This window comes from Podarcis liolepis (genome assembly GCF_965112155.1).
Source record: "Podarcis liolepis genome assembly, chromosome: 4".
In the NCBI taxonomy this organism is placed as follows: domain Eukaryota; kingdom Metazoa; phylum Chordata; class Lepidosauria; order Squamata; family Lacertidae; genus Podarcis; species Podarcis liolepis.
Window position 1 is genome coordinate 40791739 of NC_139558.1, and position 17304 is coordinate 40809042.

Consider the following 17304-nt stretch of genomic DNA (forward strand, 5'->3'; position numbering starts at 1 on the left):
CGCATGGTCAGCGGTTCGAATCCCCGCAGCGGGGTGAGCTCCCGTCTTTCAGTCCCAGCTCCTGCCCACCTAGCAGTTCGAAAGCACCCCTAAGTGCAAGTAGATAAATAGGGACCGCTTTATAGCGGGAAGGTAAACGGCGTTTCCGTGTGCTGCGCTGGTGCCGGATCGCCAGAGCAGCTTCGTCACGCTGGCCACGTGACCCGGAAGTGTCTCCAGACAGCGCTGGCCCCCGGTCTCTTAAGTGAGATGGGCGCACAACCCTAGAGTAGGACACGACTGGCCCGTACGGGCAGGAGTACCTTTACCTTAATAATAATAATAAATATTTATACCACACCCAGCTTAAAACGAAACAGTTGCATTCGGTCAACATGTGATAAGGAAGCAAGATTTCCCCAGGTTCCATGTTTCAGTGGGTCTTGCTCTTGACTTTCATATGTTCTGTGGAAGATGAAATTGGGGCAATATTTGCATACAGTTATAACTGAGTTTCTTCCAATTGACCAGGAACCCTGGGAATTCAGGGAGTAGTTTCTACCAAACGTGTAGAGATTAGATGGAGTACTGTGTCCAGTTCTGGGCACCACAATTCAAGAAGGACACTGACAAACTGGAACGTGTCCAGAGGAGGGCAACCAAAATGGTCAAAGGCCTGGAAACGATGCCTTATGAGGAACGGCTAAGGGAGCTGGGCATGTTTAGCCTGGAGAAGAGAAGGTTAAGGGGTGATATGATAGCCATGTTCAAATATATAAAAGGATGTCACATAGAGGAGGGAGAAAAGTTGTTTTCTGCTGCTCCGGAGAAGCGGACACGGAGCAATGGATCCAAACTACAAGAAAGAAGATTCCACCTAAACATTAGGAAGAACTTCCTGACAGTGAGAGCTGTTCGACAGTGGAATTTGCTGCCAAGGAGTGTGGTGGAGTCTCCTACTTTGGAGGTCTTTAAGCAGAGGCTTGACAACCATATGTCAGGAGTGCTCTGATGGTGTTTCCTGCTTGGCAGGGGGTTGGACTCGATGGCCCTTGTGGTCTCTTCCAACTCTATGATTCTATGATTCTATGATTCTAGATCATGGGGCAGCAGATGCAAAAGCTTAGGACAAGGTCAGAGGGGCATGCTTAGCTTCCCAATCATTTATAGAAGGGTGTGGAAACAAAGGTGAGAACAGGGCTAAACCAAACACCTTTCACAATGCTGAGCTGCTTTTCATTTGCTAGTAGTGAATCTATGCATAAACTAATCAGGTGTTCAGTCAGAGCCTTATTTTCTTAATGACTTCAGGCCCTACAGAGTGAAGGGGAAACTAGATGTAGGTCTATAGCTATTGGTGGGTGAGTGGCTTTAAACCATATGTTTCGGGGTCACCTGGGTGTGAGGAATTAATATTTGTAATGCCTAATTTTAAATAAGGCACCATGGAAGGAAAATGTGTCATCTCTGGCCTTGGTGTGGATGCTGTATGTGGCCGGGGAATCCACAATGTTTGTGACACAAAGCCTTGTGAGCACTTCTTCTCAGCAGACCTGGTTAGGATTGCACTGTAAGCCACTGTGCTCTCTAAGGCTTTAATCCCCAGACCTCGTTATTCACATACCATTCTTAGGAGGCTTTTGTTTTTGCCTTGAGCAGACGTTTCCTTCCATTAGAAGTTCTGTCCTATTCTCACGCCACCTTTCTAACCCTTATTAAATTCAACAAAGAGCCGTGCCACTAAAGCAGCACTCAACACTTCTCCTGAGCCTGAACTGCTGAAATTTGCAAACCTCAAGGTGGCTTTGATAGCAGCTATTTGAGGTGAAACAGCTCTGTTTGTCCTTCATGTTATGATACTTTTTGATCTAATTGGGAGGTTGTACTGAGAAGCTCTGAGTGTTTTTTTCCTGAACAGAAGGGAAGGCTTTATAGTAAGCTACCTAGTACTGAGATTACGCCAATGATATTCAGAAATTGTTCCTTTAATTAGAAAGTACCGGTGCCACATTATTATTATTGTTTTGCATCCTATTGACAATAGTTCAAAGCAGGTTAAAATAAACCAGCATCTCATTTTATCATCCCAACAATTTATTTTATGCTGAGAGGCTGCTCCATAAATTAACAAGGATTTGAACCTGTTTTGTTCACATCCCATCCTATCTCATTTTCATTTTATATTTTATTTCATACCTGATATTTATACCACCTTTTAGGGTACAGTTGCCCCTTCAAGGGGATGTACAAAATTACAGGAAGATATAGCCTCATTCTCCATGAATTGGTTTGAAGTCATCCATGACCATGCACTACGTTAAGAGGTACTTCCTTTTATCAGTCCCTAGTTGTAATATTATGAGAGAGGGAGAAAAATTTTTCTACACCATACATCTACTCCCTTATCACGTTCTCCTTCTCATCGTTTTTCCTTCATGAGTAAACAGCTGCAAACATTGTTTTAACATGAGAAATGCATTTTCTTAGTGGAAGTTGCTTACAAAATTGTGTATATTAGCCAAAACTGCATACAAAAATGTGCGTGTTGGGAGAAATTCACACTGACTTTCTGACAAAGCTTCATAGATCATTATTTTTTTACAGGAAATTTCAAGTTGCTGTCGAAATGTGGGGAACTGAATTTTAGATTCAATTTTAGAACTAAAATTGACAGTTTCTTCTATCCCTGTGCATACACATGGTCATTGAACATGTACAACTTCTCTTTATGGACCATTTAAGAGTGATGCATTACTACATAATATATATTCAGAGCACTCATTAAGTACATGTTTATGCCTGAATAAGATTCCTGGAGCCGGTTTATGTCTTCCTGTGTCATACAGAGGAATCTGGAAACAGCCTCTGTGCAATTGTTTTTCAATGTCATCACAGAGCCATGTAGCACCGCTCATAACATAAACCTTCAGCCTGATTGGAGAGCACCAGCTGCTGTAAGAATCCCCTTATATTATATGTTACTGCAAGTGGCATGGAAAATCCATAGCATGGATGCAGTTTCCAACTTTCTCTGTGTGATGGAGCTAGCACCGAGCTCCGCATTAGTGATACGCATTAGCAATTTGGCCATGCAGCAGGGTGAAGCAACTTGCTTCAGGCAAGATGGGAGAGATGAAGGCAGGAATTGATGTCTCAGTGATGGGAGTGAGACTTTGAAAATTATTGTCCCTGGTGGGGGAGAAGGGGTGTCATTTGGGTTCCGCTTCAAACAGCAAAATATCTACAGCTGGCACGGATTCTAAGTAGGACGTGAGGAGATAGTAGCTCTTCTGTGTTGCTTAATCGGCAATAATCAGGTATGATCTGATTTTCCATTGCAATTGTGCTTTGTATACCAGCCTTCCAAAAACTCTTAGCAGCTACAATAGCAGCTGTAACATGCTATAAGGTGTCCAGTTTGGGTAGCTTTAAAAGGCGTTACACACATTCCGGCAGGAAATTCATTCAAGGCTATCAATGGATATTGGCTATATATTGCCTCCAATATCAGAGGCAGGATGCATCTGAACACCATTTGCTGGGGGTTGTGATCAGAACTTCCCATAGGCATCTGGATGACCACCCTGAGAACAGAATATTGGGCTAGATAGGCCTTTAGTCTAACCAAGCTGAGCTTGTATGTTCATATGTCATTGGCCTCCATAAACTCTTCACTCTGCAAGGCAGAGACCACCAACCTCGTTAGGTCTGCAGGCTCATTTGGAATGTGAAGCAAGTAAAGTGAGCACCACCCACTCTGGTTACTTCTCCCCTCCCCTCTCCTAGATCACCCCAAGACACAGAAAGAGAACATGTTCTATCCATCTCTCATCTATCTATCTATCTATCTATCTATCTATCTATCTATCTATCATCTATCTATCTCTCCACTTTACTAAGAAATCAAGGTAAAAGACAGATCCACTAGAATTAAACGGCGCGTTCACAGACCATAGAGCTGAAAGAGGAAGCAAGAAAGAGTGACACTCTTTCAACTTCCTTCTTCAACTCTACATTCTTCTCAGTGGATGAAAACAGAACCATTCTCACCACCTCATGACCAAAAGAACAGTGAGGGAGGGATAGCTCAGAGGGTTCGTGAACACCAGGGAGAAGACCTCAATGGTGCCATGTTGGTGATCCCCACACAAGGTACAGTTCACTGGAAGTATCCCAACATACATGACATTGCGTCATGCTTTGGTGCGTGGTGCTGTGGTCTAAATCACTGAGCTTCTTGAGCTTTCCGATCAGAAGGTCGGTGGTTCGAATCCCCACAACAGGGTAAGCTCCTGTTGCTCTGTCCCAGCTCCTGCCAACCTAGCAGTTCAAAAGCACACCAGTGCTAGTAGATAAATAGGTACCGCTGTGGCGGGAAGGTAAATGGCATTTCTGTGTGCTCTGGTTTCTGTCACGGTGTTCCATTGTGCCAGAAGCAGTTTGGTAATGCTGGCCACATGACCCGGAAAGCTGTCTGTGGACAAACGCCCGCTCCCTTGGCCTGAAAGCAAGATGCACACCGCAACCCCATAGTCACCTTTGACTGAACTTAAATGTCCAGGGGTCCTTTACCTTACCTTAATGGGCAAGGGCAGCTTTTGGAGGATGTGTCCACAGTGAGAAGCAAAATCAACATTTCCCCCCACAATCATGTCCCACTGGGTATATATGCTATGCTATTTATACCCTAGATAAAGAATTTAAGAAGATAAGAGTTTGTGCTTGATAAAGCAGAATAATAATTTTAGACCTTATTTGATTTTTCCAAGAAACTGCATAATCATAAAATAATACCATACAATCACTACATTTTAGGTCCTAGAGGGTTTTTTTTTTAATTAGTTCTCTTTTTAATGGTTGCTCAAAATTGCTGTCAATGAATAGTAATATTGACTAAAAGGAATTTATGTCAAAGCCCAGCTTTTAAGTCTTTTAAAGTTCCATTTATTTCAAAATACTGCAAGATGATTAAGGTTTCTCAACAGATATCTTACATAGGGCCCTTTATATTTTTGACACACAGCATCTAAGAAGCAGAATAATGTCCCAAAACTTCCACACAGAATGACAGCATAAAAGGAAGGGGAAAAACTAACTTCAATGGGAAGGTTACCTTTGATTTGTACTTGTAGCAGTTTGGAGGCTTTGTCATATACACGATTCCTTTTTTTGGATTCTTGTGATCATCTCATTCTGTCTTTCACATTCTGAGTTTCTTTATCATTTAGTTGGGATACTGGCTGGTTGTATCAAAGTTCCTAAAATGCCATTTTAATTATTGCCATAAGGCCAATAAGGAGGCATTGGTTTCCTCTGAAGGCTATAAAAACACAGAACAATGATATTTTGCTCTATGATTTCATTCTTGGTGCTTTCACCAAGTAGAGGAATAGTAGAGGAAAGGGGTGTATCTGCATTCTCTATATTTTACAGGTTAATGTTTAGTAGGCTTATTCTGGTGGCTGGACTTAGATATTTAAAAGTGTCACAGGTGCCAGCATAGATGCCACAAGCAACAAGAATAAAAATATATATGTGATTCTACTTCTTACTGCTGAGTACCATTACATATAAAAAAGCACTGGGAAACCCCTCCCCCCCCAAAAAAAACCCTTGTATTTCACACAAGAACCCACAACAAAGTATGGCAGCCATTGAAGGCATGAGAACTTCCCATTGAATTGTGAATCAAATTACCAAAGCAAGTTAGAGCCTGAAGTCAATAGGGATAGGGCTTCAACGCACGCAGTAGGTTGACATCAGCAAAATGTGGGTAACTGGACACTAAATGCTTTCAATTTATAAAGCACCACAGAGCTTCTAGAAGAATAGATTAGTAAGCAAGTTTCTGGAGAAGGCAGATGCAAGAAAAGGCTAATCCTAGCTACAGGAACTTTAGCAACGTTTTGCTGATTCAGAACTCAACTACGAGAAGGTATTTTGTTTTGGTTTGGAAGAAATGAGGACGCTTTGGTGTTTTTATATGCACTGTAAGCCACCCAGAGTAGCTGGGGAATCCCAGCCAGATGGGTAGGGAATAAATAATAAAATCATGATTATGGAAAACTAAATCCAGGGCAGGGCTACACTCAAAATGGATTTTTCTGTCATGGGGCTGCTCCCATGATGAATCTGGGGAATTATAATTCTGTGAAGACAGTAGGTGCCACAGTGCATATCCACACAGTATGGGCTGGATTCAACAACATGCTAGTTGGGGGCAGTGTAAGAGGTTCCACGTGCACAATGGGCCTTTCACCCTTCTCCTCTCCCCACTTGCCCCTCCCAAAAGTTGACTTGCAGGGGGTTAGAAGAAGAGAAGAGGGCAAATTCTTCCATCAGGCAGGCAGAAATGTTTATGTGGATGAAGCATACCCCTTAGTGCTCCTTTTAATTCCACCCTATATATTTAAAACCAGGGATCCATGAACCAACTCATTATTTCCTTATGTGCCATTAAAGCTATGTTCTTATATTAGGCCACTTTTTAAACGAAGTAATTACCAGCACTATGGCCTTGCCTCATTATACAGTATATTTCTTCCTGAAGGCTTCTGCCAGCTTAAAAATGTTTCATTGACATTATTACTGAGGTGTAAAAGTTAAAAATTTGCAGCTGCAATAATACCTCCAGCACAAATTGGTATAGCTCCACCGGATAGAGGTAATTGCTTAGCCTTGTTGGGAACTCACAGGTCACCTGACCTGTAAAATAAGATCTGCTTCAACAGAACCCATTCATTGCTATTAAAATGTAGTTTGAAGTTACACCTGACTGCTGACAAGCCTACTGCTTTCCCAGAATGCCACAGTGCTGAGAATGTGGCCGCCAACTTATTCAGCTGAGGCACTCTCTAAACCAGATCTGCGCCAGGCCTGGAATAAAGAGCTCAGCTCCATTTGCTAGTGGCTTTCTTCCTGTAAATCTACACTTGTGGTGCTTTGTGAACACAGTCCACTGGGCAGCTGCATTTATAATTACAAATACTGTGAAATATTCAGTACTTTAACAATGTGAATGACAAAATGGTAACAATGGGACAGTTTGCATTATTCAGTCACATGACGATTGATCGATTGATAAGAGTTTTTTGCTCTAGAAAGCATGATATGTAAATGTTGAGCCTGAGATATATTTCATAAATCTGAAAGCATTTAATGTTTAAATGAAATGGATCCGAGGCAAACAAGCGACCAATGACAAGTGATGGACAGATCCTGTTTGTTTCTTTCTTTCAAACATGTTAAACAAACATTTTAACAATTATTTGCATATATGAACATCTGTGTACTGCCATTCCTTCAATATCCCAAGAGAGTTTGCAACACATAAATACCAGTACAATAAAATAGTCCATTACAATCCAATAAAAATCCAACCATCACCACAGTAGCCAGGGAATTCTCTGTGGCTAAATTATGAGTAATAAATTCTTCAATTTATTATTTCTAGACCATCCATTATCCATGCAGTAAGGCATGAATAACATTAAACGCAGCACCAAAAATGATACGATAGAATACATAAGGCAAACAATTATTATAAAAAGAAAACAATAACCAGAGCAGACTAAAATACCAACTGTAAAATGTGCCTGGGGGCAAGTAGATAAGTGTTGACCTGGTGCTGAAACAATCATAAAATTGGTGTTGGTTGAGCTCCTACGGAGGGCATTTGAGGAAACAGGGTGCCACTACAGAAAAGGCTCTGGTATTGTGCTGTATTTTTGTACTTTTGTCTTTCCAGGCTGTGGTGCTTTATGGCTTACATTTTTTATTTGTTATTTTCTTTATTTCTGTTACATTTGCACTTTTAAAACAAAACAATAAAATAATATATATATGAATGCAAAGGCCCTGCCCCTCGTAGATGTCCAAATTTGTAGTAGAAGAGTCAGCAGTCAGTTTAGCCCCCTCACTCCATCGTGTTTTCTCTTTAAATAAATCATCTATCAAAGAATCCAAACATTACAATATTTCAGTTGATTTTTTTTGCTGAGGAGTGAAAAGCAACCGAAGAATCTGTTCCACAGGTCTTTTCTATGCCGTATACCAGATAATTTAAGAGTTCCTTTGGGAATTTAGGACTGCATGCAGATTTCATAGTTTTCTAAGCCTTTTGCAGTAAGAAAAGCAAATAGTTTTATGGCGCCTTGTGTGGACTACAGTCCATTTCAACAGATGCATGAAGGTGTAGTCCTAAATTGGCAGGCATTAGTACCCATCATTTGCAGGAGGAAGATAGAAAGACGCAAGGACAGAGGGAAATGAAATATATAAAAATCAGACAGTGACCATGACATGAAAGCATTATAATTACAGTGGCATTCAACAAAACATTTAACACAGGCATTTTGGCAGCAGTATGCTAATTAACACACTTGTTAGAGAGTAACTACTATTTGTGTTACAGGAGCTCAGCTGATAAACACATTTCAAAAATCAAAGAAACTGTCATGGGTACCACAAAAAAATATATTTCACAGAAAAAAACTGGTGATCCTCAAAATACTTTGAGGATCAAAATACCTAGATTAAACACTTACACCCCTGAAAAACCCAAAGAAAACAAAGACAAAAAAGCAGTCAACCTCCTCAAACAACCTGCAAAAACCCACCGTGTGACAAATTGGGAGGGGGCCTTGGTAGGTGTGAAGGATAGTGCCTTATAGCACCATAACACCCATGTCGGGGACTCCATAGATCACCTAGATCTGGAAAATGAATCTGTGAATGTTATTTAATCAATGTAAATATTGTTCATTGCTGAGTCTCACCTTTTGCTTAGTTTCAGCAGTCACTGTTCCAGATTTGGTTTTTTATTTTATTTTGTTTTTTTAAAAAAATAGATGCTGGTGGAGCAGAACTTTGCTATGATATATATTGCAACATTTTTATTGCATTCCACAGGTCCTCCAGTAAACGTTACTTGCAATATTTTTATCAACAGTTTTGGATCTGTCACAGAAACCACCATGGTAAGTGTGGCAATGCCACTGGCAAAGAAACAACACTCCTTAATCTATGTCATAAACACAACCTGTCAATTTTTTTTTCTATTTATTGTTCAACTTGCAGGTCCTCCTGTAAATGTTACCTGCAACATATTTATCAACAGCTTTGGTTCAATAGCAGAAACTACAATGGTGAGTGGGAAAAACCATTGAAGCCATCTTGTGAAGGGGGGTGATGTGCTCTGGATCTGGGGAATTCTAGATGTAGGGGCTTCAGGTTTAAGGGAAACTCAACATGTACACTGTCAGCCTTAGGACAATTATAGAGTCTAATTCTTAGGAATAATTTATATAGCAATATAGGATTTTATTTTAAAAATTATTTTTATTTATTGAATTTATACACGGCCCTACACCCAGAGGTCTCGTGGTGTAAACTCGAAACATGAGAAGCAGCAGAAATAATGGTTATTACTTAGATCAGTGATGGCCACATTTGAGGGCAGGTGTTCCACAAGTCAAGCCCATCTCACACACACACACACACACACACACACACACACACAGAGTGGTACCTCCGTTTTCGAACATCTCGGAAGTCAAGCATTTCAGTTTTTGAACGCCGAAAACCCGGAAGTAACAGCTTCAGTTTTCAAATGCTTTTCAGAAGTCAAACATGCCAGTGAAGTCGAATGGTCTTCTGGAACAGATTATGTTCAAAAACCAAGGTACCACTGTATATGTATTTCCCATCAAATGAGGTGGAAAATAAGTTGCAGCACAATATTGACTCTTTGCTAGTCTTTGCTGTTCTTCTAATGTTGAGCTCCGGCTCCCATCAGCCCCAAGTAGTATGGGAGTCAAAAAACTCCCACAAAGTTGGGGCAGACTGCTCTGTTCTACACCCATCCAGGCACAAGCATCTTCCTGGCACTGCCCAGATGTGCACAGACTCCCATTGCTGATACCAGTGGTGGAACACACACTCCTTATTCAGGTTAGCCACCAAGGACTTGAGTGTAGATTGTATGGAAATCAAGTTTATTTCTCTGAGGAGTAAATGGCAAGGCACCATCACAGAATCTAGAACCCAAAGCCAAATTTAGCTTATATTGAGCCCAATATTCAATAGGACCATTAGAGTTATATTCAAGCCAGACTGATGAAGAATGCAGAAGAATCACCACCCAACTTGCAGGGTTCCCTCCCTTCCGTTCCCTTCCCTTCCCTTCCCCTCCCTCTCTCTATGATGTTTAAGTCCTCTTGTTGGCAGCCACCATCACACACACCCCACACCACCTGATGGCTGTGGAAGTCAGAAGTTTTCTGGAGGCCAAATGACAGCTTAATCCAGCCGGCACAGAAAAGAGCTCCTTCTCACTGAGCTGTTTCCAGTGTTACTCATACTCAGAGTAGACCAGATGAAATTAATGGACATGACTAAATTTCATTGGATTGACTCTGAGTCAAATGGAATTGAATACAGTTCAGTCTTTGCTCCCCCCCCTTTTTTTTAAAAAAGCCAGTTCAAATATGGCTGCCCCAGCACCACACTGAAGCCCACTTTCGTTAACACCCACCTCATCACTCGCAGTTTCAAAAGGGCCATTTTCACATTTCCCTGCCCAAATGAACTGAAAGTTACTTGCTGAAATATCAAAGTGTATAAAATATATTTTAAAAAGCATAAAAAATGAAAAACAGGGAAATGACTAAACAGCTTGGCTGAATTAAACGTAATTTTAAATTATGCCTGGTTATAATCTTCTTCTTTTTTGTAAAATTGTTAACAGGGCAAGTTATTTTCTTACATAAGTATTAAAACACAAAGGTCCCAGATGTAAAAAGATAAAGCAGTGTCAAGTAAGCATAGATCAAAGGTGCCTTTGTAATTTTGCAGCTTCTGCAGTCTGAAAAAAGCAGATTTGGCATCTGATTGCCTGCATGCTCCCCTGTGGCCACCTGGATGCATTTGAAAGCCTACAACCAGTTGGTGGTCAATGCGGCAGGGAGAAGAAATGCGGCGGTTCACAAGGAGAACCACTGGTCGCCATGAGATGGCGGTAGAGAGGTGCAGGCCTATCTGGTGCTGAGAGACAAGGAGTCGCCGCAGCCAACGCTGTGGAAGTGTTGCTGAGTGGATAGTCACAGAGAGCACAGTAGACACTTTCTTTCCTTTGGGCATGTGCTGAAGTTGTTTTTCACCTGTCCAGAATAATTGTGGCCTTCTGACCTGGCATGGTTGCAGGGCTGGACAACAGTGGCCTCTTGTTCAAGACCTGTCCTGTGCTGGCTAGGATGCTTTGAGGCCTTGAGGTGGAAACACTTAAAAGCATGTGTAACAGAGTTCCAAAAGGTAGTCTCCAAGTACAAGTTCCTGGGAACTGCATGGGACACAGGTGGCACTGTGGTCTAAACCACTGAGCCTCTTGGGCTTGCCAACCAGAAGGTCAACAGTTTGAATCTGTGGTGAGCTCCTGTTGCTCTGTCCCAGGAGTTCAAAAGCACACCAATGCCAAGTAGATGAATAGGTACTGCTGCGGCGGGAAGGTAAACAGTGTTTCCATGCAGTCTGGTTTTCTTCATGGTGTTCCATTGCGCCAGAAGCAGTTTAGTCATGCTGGCCACATGACCCGGAAAGCTGTTTGTGGACAAATGCCAGCTTCCTCGGCCTGAAAGGAGATGAGCACTGCAACCCCATAGTTGCCTTTGACTGGACTTAACCATCCAGGGGTCCTTTACCTTACTTTACCTTTTTGCCTTTACCTGGGAACTCAGATTCTGCACTGCAATGAGAATTCCCAATGGGAAGTCTAATATTGTAGTAGTAGTAGTAGTAGTAGTAGCAGTAGTAGTAATTTTATTAATTATTGAATTTGTATACCATCCTTTATCCAAAGATCACAGGGACATTCACAGCACAAAAATTCAATATGAGTACACAAAATACGTAATACACACAAATACAAATCCATGAGTCCCTCTCCCACAAACATACTGAAAAGTCCATAGAGAAACATTTTTGCCTGGTGCCTAAAGATATGCAACAAAGGTGCCATGTTCTGAGGAGGGCATCCCACAAATGGGGAGGCACTGCAGAAATGGCCCACTCTTGTGCTGCCACCCTCCAGACCTCTCATGGAGGAGACACACAAAGGCGGCCCCCGATAATAATTGCAGGGTCCAGATTGGTACATATGGGGAGAGGCATGCCTTGAGCTATTGCAGTCCTGAGCCATTTAAGGCATTCCTATGTCTTAGGAAAAACAGGCACTGACCTGAAAATGTTCAGCATTTAAGGAAGGCCACTCTCCCCTCTAAGCAATGCCACAGCAATCCTCCCAACTCAAGCAGAATTGCAGGGAATTAAATTTCACCTGAGACTTCTCACTGGTGCTGTTGAAGGGCTTTGAATGGTGTTTCTGCCCTCTCCATTCAGGACTCCGACAGCTGTAGTGCTGAGGTGGTAGGCTCAATTCAGTTCACATTTAAAGACAAATCTACCTCATCCACACATTCCAAAGCAATACACAAATCTCAGCACAGCCATCCTTCAAAAGCTGCCCTTCTCCAAATTCCGTAGTGCAGTTCTCCAGGAAAGTAAGGGGTACAAAAATGCAGACACTAGGGTAAAGTGTGCATAAAAATGCATATATTAAACATATGTTTAAAAGCATATTAGTGTACAGAAATACACTGTATCTGGGAAAATATAAATATTACGAGAAAACAGGCTTTGCAGAAAAAGTCTGTGACAGGCGAAAAGTGCATGCAAAAGTATGTACTTTAGGAGATAGTTGGGGGGAAATACTGATGAATTTTCAAGAAGATTTGCAAACTGATTTGGATATGTGGAGTAGTTAATTTACAATTATAAAAATGAGAAATGGACAGAAGCCAAACTTGACAGATTCACTCATCCCTTGTATGGCATATCCTCCTTGCTTTTCTAGCATATCCTCCTTGCTTTTCATAGAGTTAGGCTATTAATGGGGGGCTATAAATGCTTAAAAAAGAGAGGTCATGGAGGTGTTCAACAGGTCCAGTAGTTTTGGGATGCGTAGGACAGACAGCCTTTGCTTAGGGTCAAAATCTGAAGAGCATCTAGCCTGGTGGGTCTGGGTCACAAGAAGACCTAAGATACCTGACAGTCACTTACATACACTTTAACATAAGGTTCTATAGTCATAGCAGGTTTTACTGCAACACATTAAAGCAAACATGAAACAAAACTAATCTATAACTTACATTCTTTTGTCTCTCCCACTAGAAAAATAAGATGAAGTTCAGATCAGAACTATACATAATAATTCCAATTAGGTCTAGTGCTCCTTAAAAATCTTGTCCCATGCCCTTCTGAAAGTGGTAAGTCTGCGAAAAAGGCTCTGTCAGCATAGCCACAGGGGCTTTCTAGCTTTATCCTAAAACCTTCTGCTGACCTTAATGCAGGCAGAGAACAACAGCAATATTAAGCAGTCAAAATCCTGCATGTCACTGACTTTACAAGATGGCATTCAATGACAATATTTGCACGACCTAATGCTGATGGCATTAATCAGACTCCTCCATTGCTTTGATTAAATCCCCTCATTGCATTTTTCTGTCTATAAGGTATGTTAATGTGTGTCTTTTCAGTGTTCATTATCGCATTTCTGCTAACAGCAGCAACAACAAAAGGCTTGAATAGTTAAGTAGATTCAAACAAAGATGTTTGGCTGCCATGTTTGCTTTAATCATAATACCTGCAGACAGCATCGAAGGAGTTCTGCTCGATTCAGTGCTGTTCCGATGTCTGACATTGACTTTCTTAAAGCTGCCATATCTTCAATGAGTAGCTTTGAAACGTGTTTATAAAATGGTCCTAAAGGCAAACATCAACTACTGCTCATCTGCTTTGCTTTATAAACTTGATGATGTGCTGAACAGTATTTCATTCTTGTGGTAATATAAAATCATGAATTTCATGAGGCTTCAAGAAGTTATTGTGTCCTCACAAAACACTGTTGACAGGTTGGACATAAAATGGGAAAATTTGGTTTCTCAACAGTCTAGGAAGGCACACAATGGACTGCAGTTTACTGTAATAATAATAATATTTTTAGAAAACAAAAACCTTCCATGGCCCAGAAAACCAAAATGGCCAATTTGAAGTAAACGTAATACAGAGGCAAGAAGAGGTATCTGCAAATATCTGATAACAAACTCAATGATTATTTAATATGCTTCAAGTCCAGCCAAAGGGGAATTTTGTGTTTTCCGTAACTTGGGCTAATAGACAAAGAAAACTCTCAATCACTGGAAGAGTACTGTAAATCTAAATATCATTGGTCTTCTGAGGAGTAAATGGTACTTCAGTTGCCTTACTTACACTGGTTGGCTGCAAAAGGCTGAGACTCTTAGACTGAAGTCTCAGGTAAGATTTTGTTAATCCTGGTTCTGAGTTTTATAGAAATAAACTAAGACATCTCAGGTCAACATTTTTCAAAAGTTTTAGTATGACTGTGATAGTTTGTGATTACTGTACTGATAATGGAAAATGTGTGCAAAACTACTCATTCTGTGCAGATTATATTTTGGGTTTGTTATTTTTTAAGATGTTTCATTTCCACCCCCCTCCTAAATATGATTTCTGGCAAGACAAATGTTCTTTCCAGAATCTCCCTTTTCTGTCCTGCAGCATAACTTGAGAAACTTACAGCACATCAAACACCCACAATTTTAAAAACAAAAAAACCCAAACTCTTCCTATCATGACAGCGACTGCAATAACGTTTCAAAAATTTGGGCTTGATAATGTGCTACTGCATTTTGAATTGGTGTAATTTTTAAAAAAACATTTGATTATTTGTTTGTTACGTTTTCATCCTTGCTTTGCTTCCTGCCTATGACAGCAAGGCAAGAAGCCAAAGTGTGCTCAACATTTTATGTGACTTTTTTAAAAAAATGTTATTTTTTTAAAAAAAGCGAGGCAAGAAGCCAAAACAAATTAAACTGACAAGTATTAAGATGAAATGGTGCTGCACAGTGTCAAGAGAAAGCATTTCCTGAAATACCAAAATGATGAATATACATTTTATACTTATTGAAAAAGGTTGTGTCTACATGAAGCTTGAATATAATACATTGATGTTTTCCCATTGCTGAGGAGTTGCTCTTATCCCCTTTAAATTAGCTGGTGTCATAATTTGTCTGGTGTGTTGAATAGACATTAATTCAACAGAAGAATTAAACAATTCTGCTGCTTGACTTTTGTGACAACAACCTGTGAAATGCCCTTGTGGCTTGGGGTTTTCTTCAACACAAGACTTTCTTTTTCCTCAGCTCTTACTGCCCCCATTAGGGCCTCCCAACATTTCAGAACTGATTTTGGGGAGTGCATTAGGGGCCGGAGGAGGCAGCCGAAAGAAAAGTAGCTCCGTTACATAAATTGAAGTCCATTGCACTAGGAGAGCTACAGTGCTGGTTACAGCCCTTTGCTAATGCTGCCACATAGAAATAGATATAGCTAAATTTAGTGGGTTTTATACCAATCAATATATTAGCATCATTTTTAATTGCTCTTGAAGATTAATCTTCAAGATTATGAACTCAGATTTAACATTGCAGCTGAAAGCTATCCCATCAAATATATTTAGGCCATCATCCTCAAACCATTTTTGGTGGACAGTCCTTTTGATTTTAGGGGGATTCTTCTAAAATAGAAGAATTTTTGAACAATAGGCTAACCAGGTGCCCGTGAAGTTCAGGGCTCCTGAATTCTTAATAGCTGCATGAAATGGGGAATTTTGGCTGGTGTAGATAGACTCTCTTTCCACTTGCAGAACTATGATAGTGGCAAAATCGCATACCCTTTTCTATTTTGTTATGCCAGGTGGCACCTACTCCACTTTCAGAATTCCCAAATCTCTTTTTAGGAAAGGAGGAAAGAGCTTCTCTGGTTGGGTGCAATTTAATCCCTAGATTCCCTACTGCACTGTTGTTTTTTAATGCTTGTGATTTGCTGCTTTAAGCGAAGTTTTAGTTTTCAGGCTACTGCTTTTTTCTGTTGCTGGTTTAAATGGTTTGTTTGTTTTTAATTGCAGGCTTGAGGTTTTGTAGATTTGTTTGTTTCTTTACATCATTATTAGGATTGTTAGTATTATTATTTGTATTGTAATTAGAGACTCCTGGGCCACGTGGTAGTTGGGAGAGCAGAATAGAAATAAATAATGAAGAGATCAATATTGCATCTGATCAAGATGTTTGGAAGCCTTTGCCAGGTCAACTGTGTGGCCATACAGTCCTAATCTTGCTTCTACCTTGTGCTGTCCTAGCCAGATAAGAGGTGGTGATGCCATTGTTGGCAGGCAGACAGGCTGCACAACACCGCTCTGCCCCTTGGGCTGCTCCTATTAACTGCTGGGGATTTTAAATCCTTCTGTACCTCAGTGCTTATAGCATAATAGTTGTATCTGTGCAGTTTCATAAATGAAAAAGCATATTCTGAGTTGGATTGCAACTGTTTGCCCCTCTCTCCACCAGTTAAGGAGTGACCTTAGTTAGAATTCCACGGAAGTGCAGCAACAGTCAGATTTATGTTATCACATTTGTGAAAAGTGCTGCATTGGTGGCAGTTAATTAAAAAGGAAATCCTGGGGCTATTGATTTTAATACAGTGAATGTTAAAGCTGCCTTTTCCCCCTGCAAAGAAGGAACCTCGCAACCACCACAAAATGAACCTTAATGGTGTTCATATTTTATACTGTATTCCTCATTGCTATTAAAATTAATAGAAATGTTTCCAGAGATTTCAGTGCCTAATGTTAGGCTAGGAGGAAGGGAAGGAGAAAGCAAGGCAGAGCCAATACCATGTAATGATAATGAAAGGGTACTTTCATTCATCTCTAGGCAAACAACCCAATGAATCCACAGATGAGCTGGAGCCCGAGTCTACATCCTTTCCCTCAGTACTGTCTGAAAATGCCTTTCATCTTAAAAGAAGGGGAACAGAGCGCACTCCAGATATTCTTGGACTACAACTCCCATCCTCTCCAGCCAGCATGGCCGGTGGTCAGAGATGATGGGTGTTGTAGTTCAGCAACTTCTGGTATGTCCTTATCTAGTGTGTCCCTTTTGTACTTCTAACAATGCATTCTTATTCGAGCTTATACAGGCTACAGTCCTAACCTCACTTAACTGTGAGTTGATTCAGTGGGACTTAATTCTGAGTCGACACTGTGAGCCCCACTTTCTCCAGAGGAGCTTATTTCCTATTAAGGTTGCTTAGGATTGCCACCTGAAATCTTGTTTATGTGAAGAGCAGTTTCAAATGCAGCATTATAATTTGCATGGGGTTTGATTTGAGGTGAAAGTTGCCATCTTGTAGGTGGGA

At 40.8% G+C, this 17304-nt stretch overlaps 1 protein-coding gene across 13 annotated transcripts in view; it reads left to right on the forward strand.

Moving 5' to 3' along the window:
• Nucleotides 1-17304, forward strand: part of GLRA2 (glycine receptor alpha 2) — a 111216-nt gene that overhangs the window by 17730 nt on the left and 76182 nt on the right. For 5 of the 13 annotated variants that reach the window (XM_083501997.1, XM_083502001.1, XM_083501992.1 and 2 more), the window contains exons 3-4: nt 8829-8957; nt 9058-9125. In XM_083501997.1, the coding sequence (XP_083358123.1) occupies nt 8829-8957; nt 9058-9125 (197 nt within the window). The remainder of the gene's footprint in view (nt 1-8828; nt 8958-9057; nt 9126-17304) is intronic. The other 8 variants (XM_083502000.1, XM_083502003.1, XM_083501999.1 and 5 more) reach the window with 6 other exon arrangements.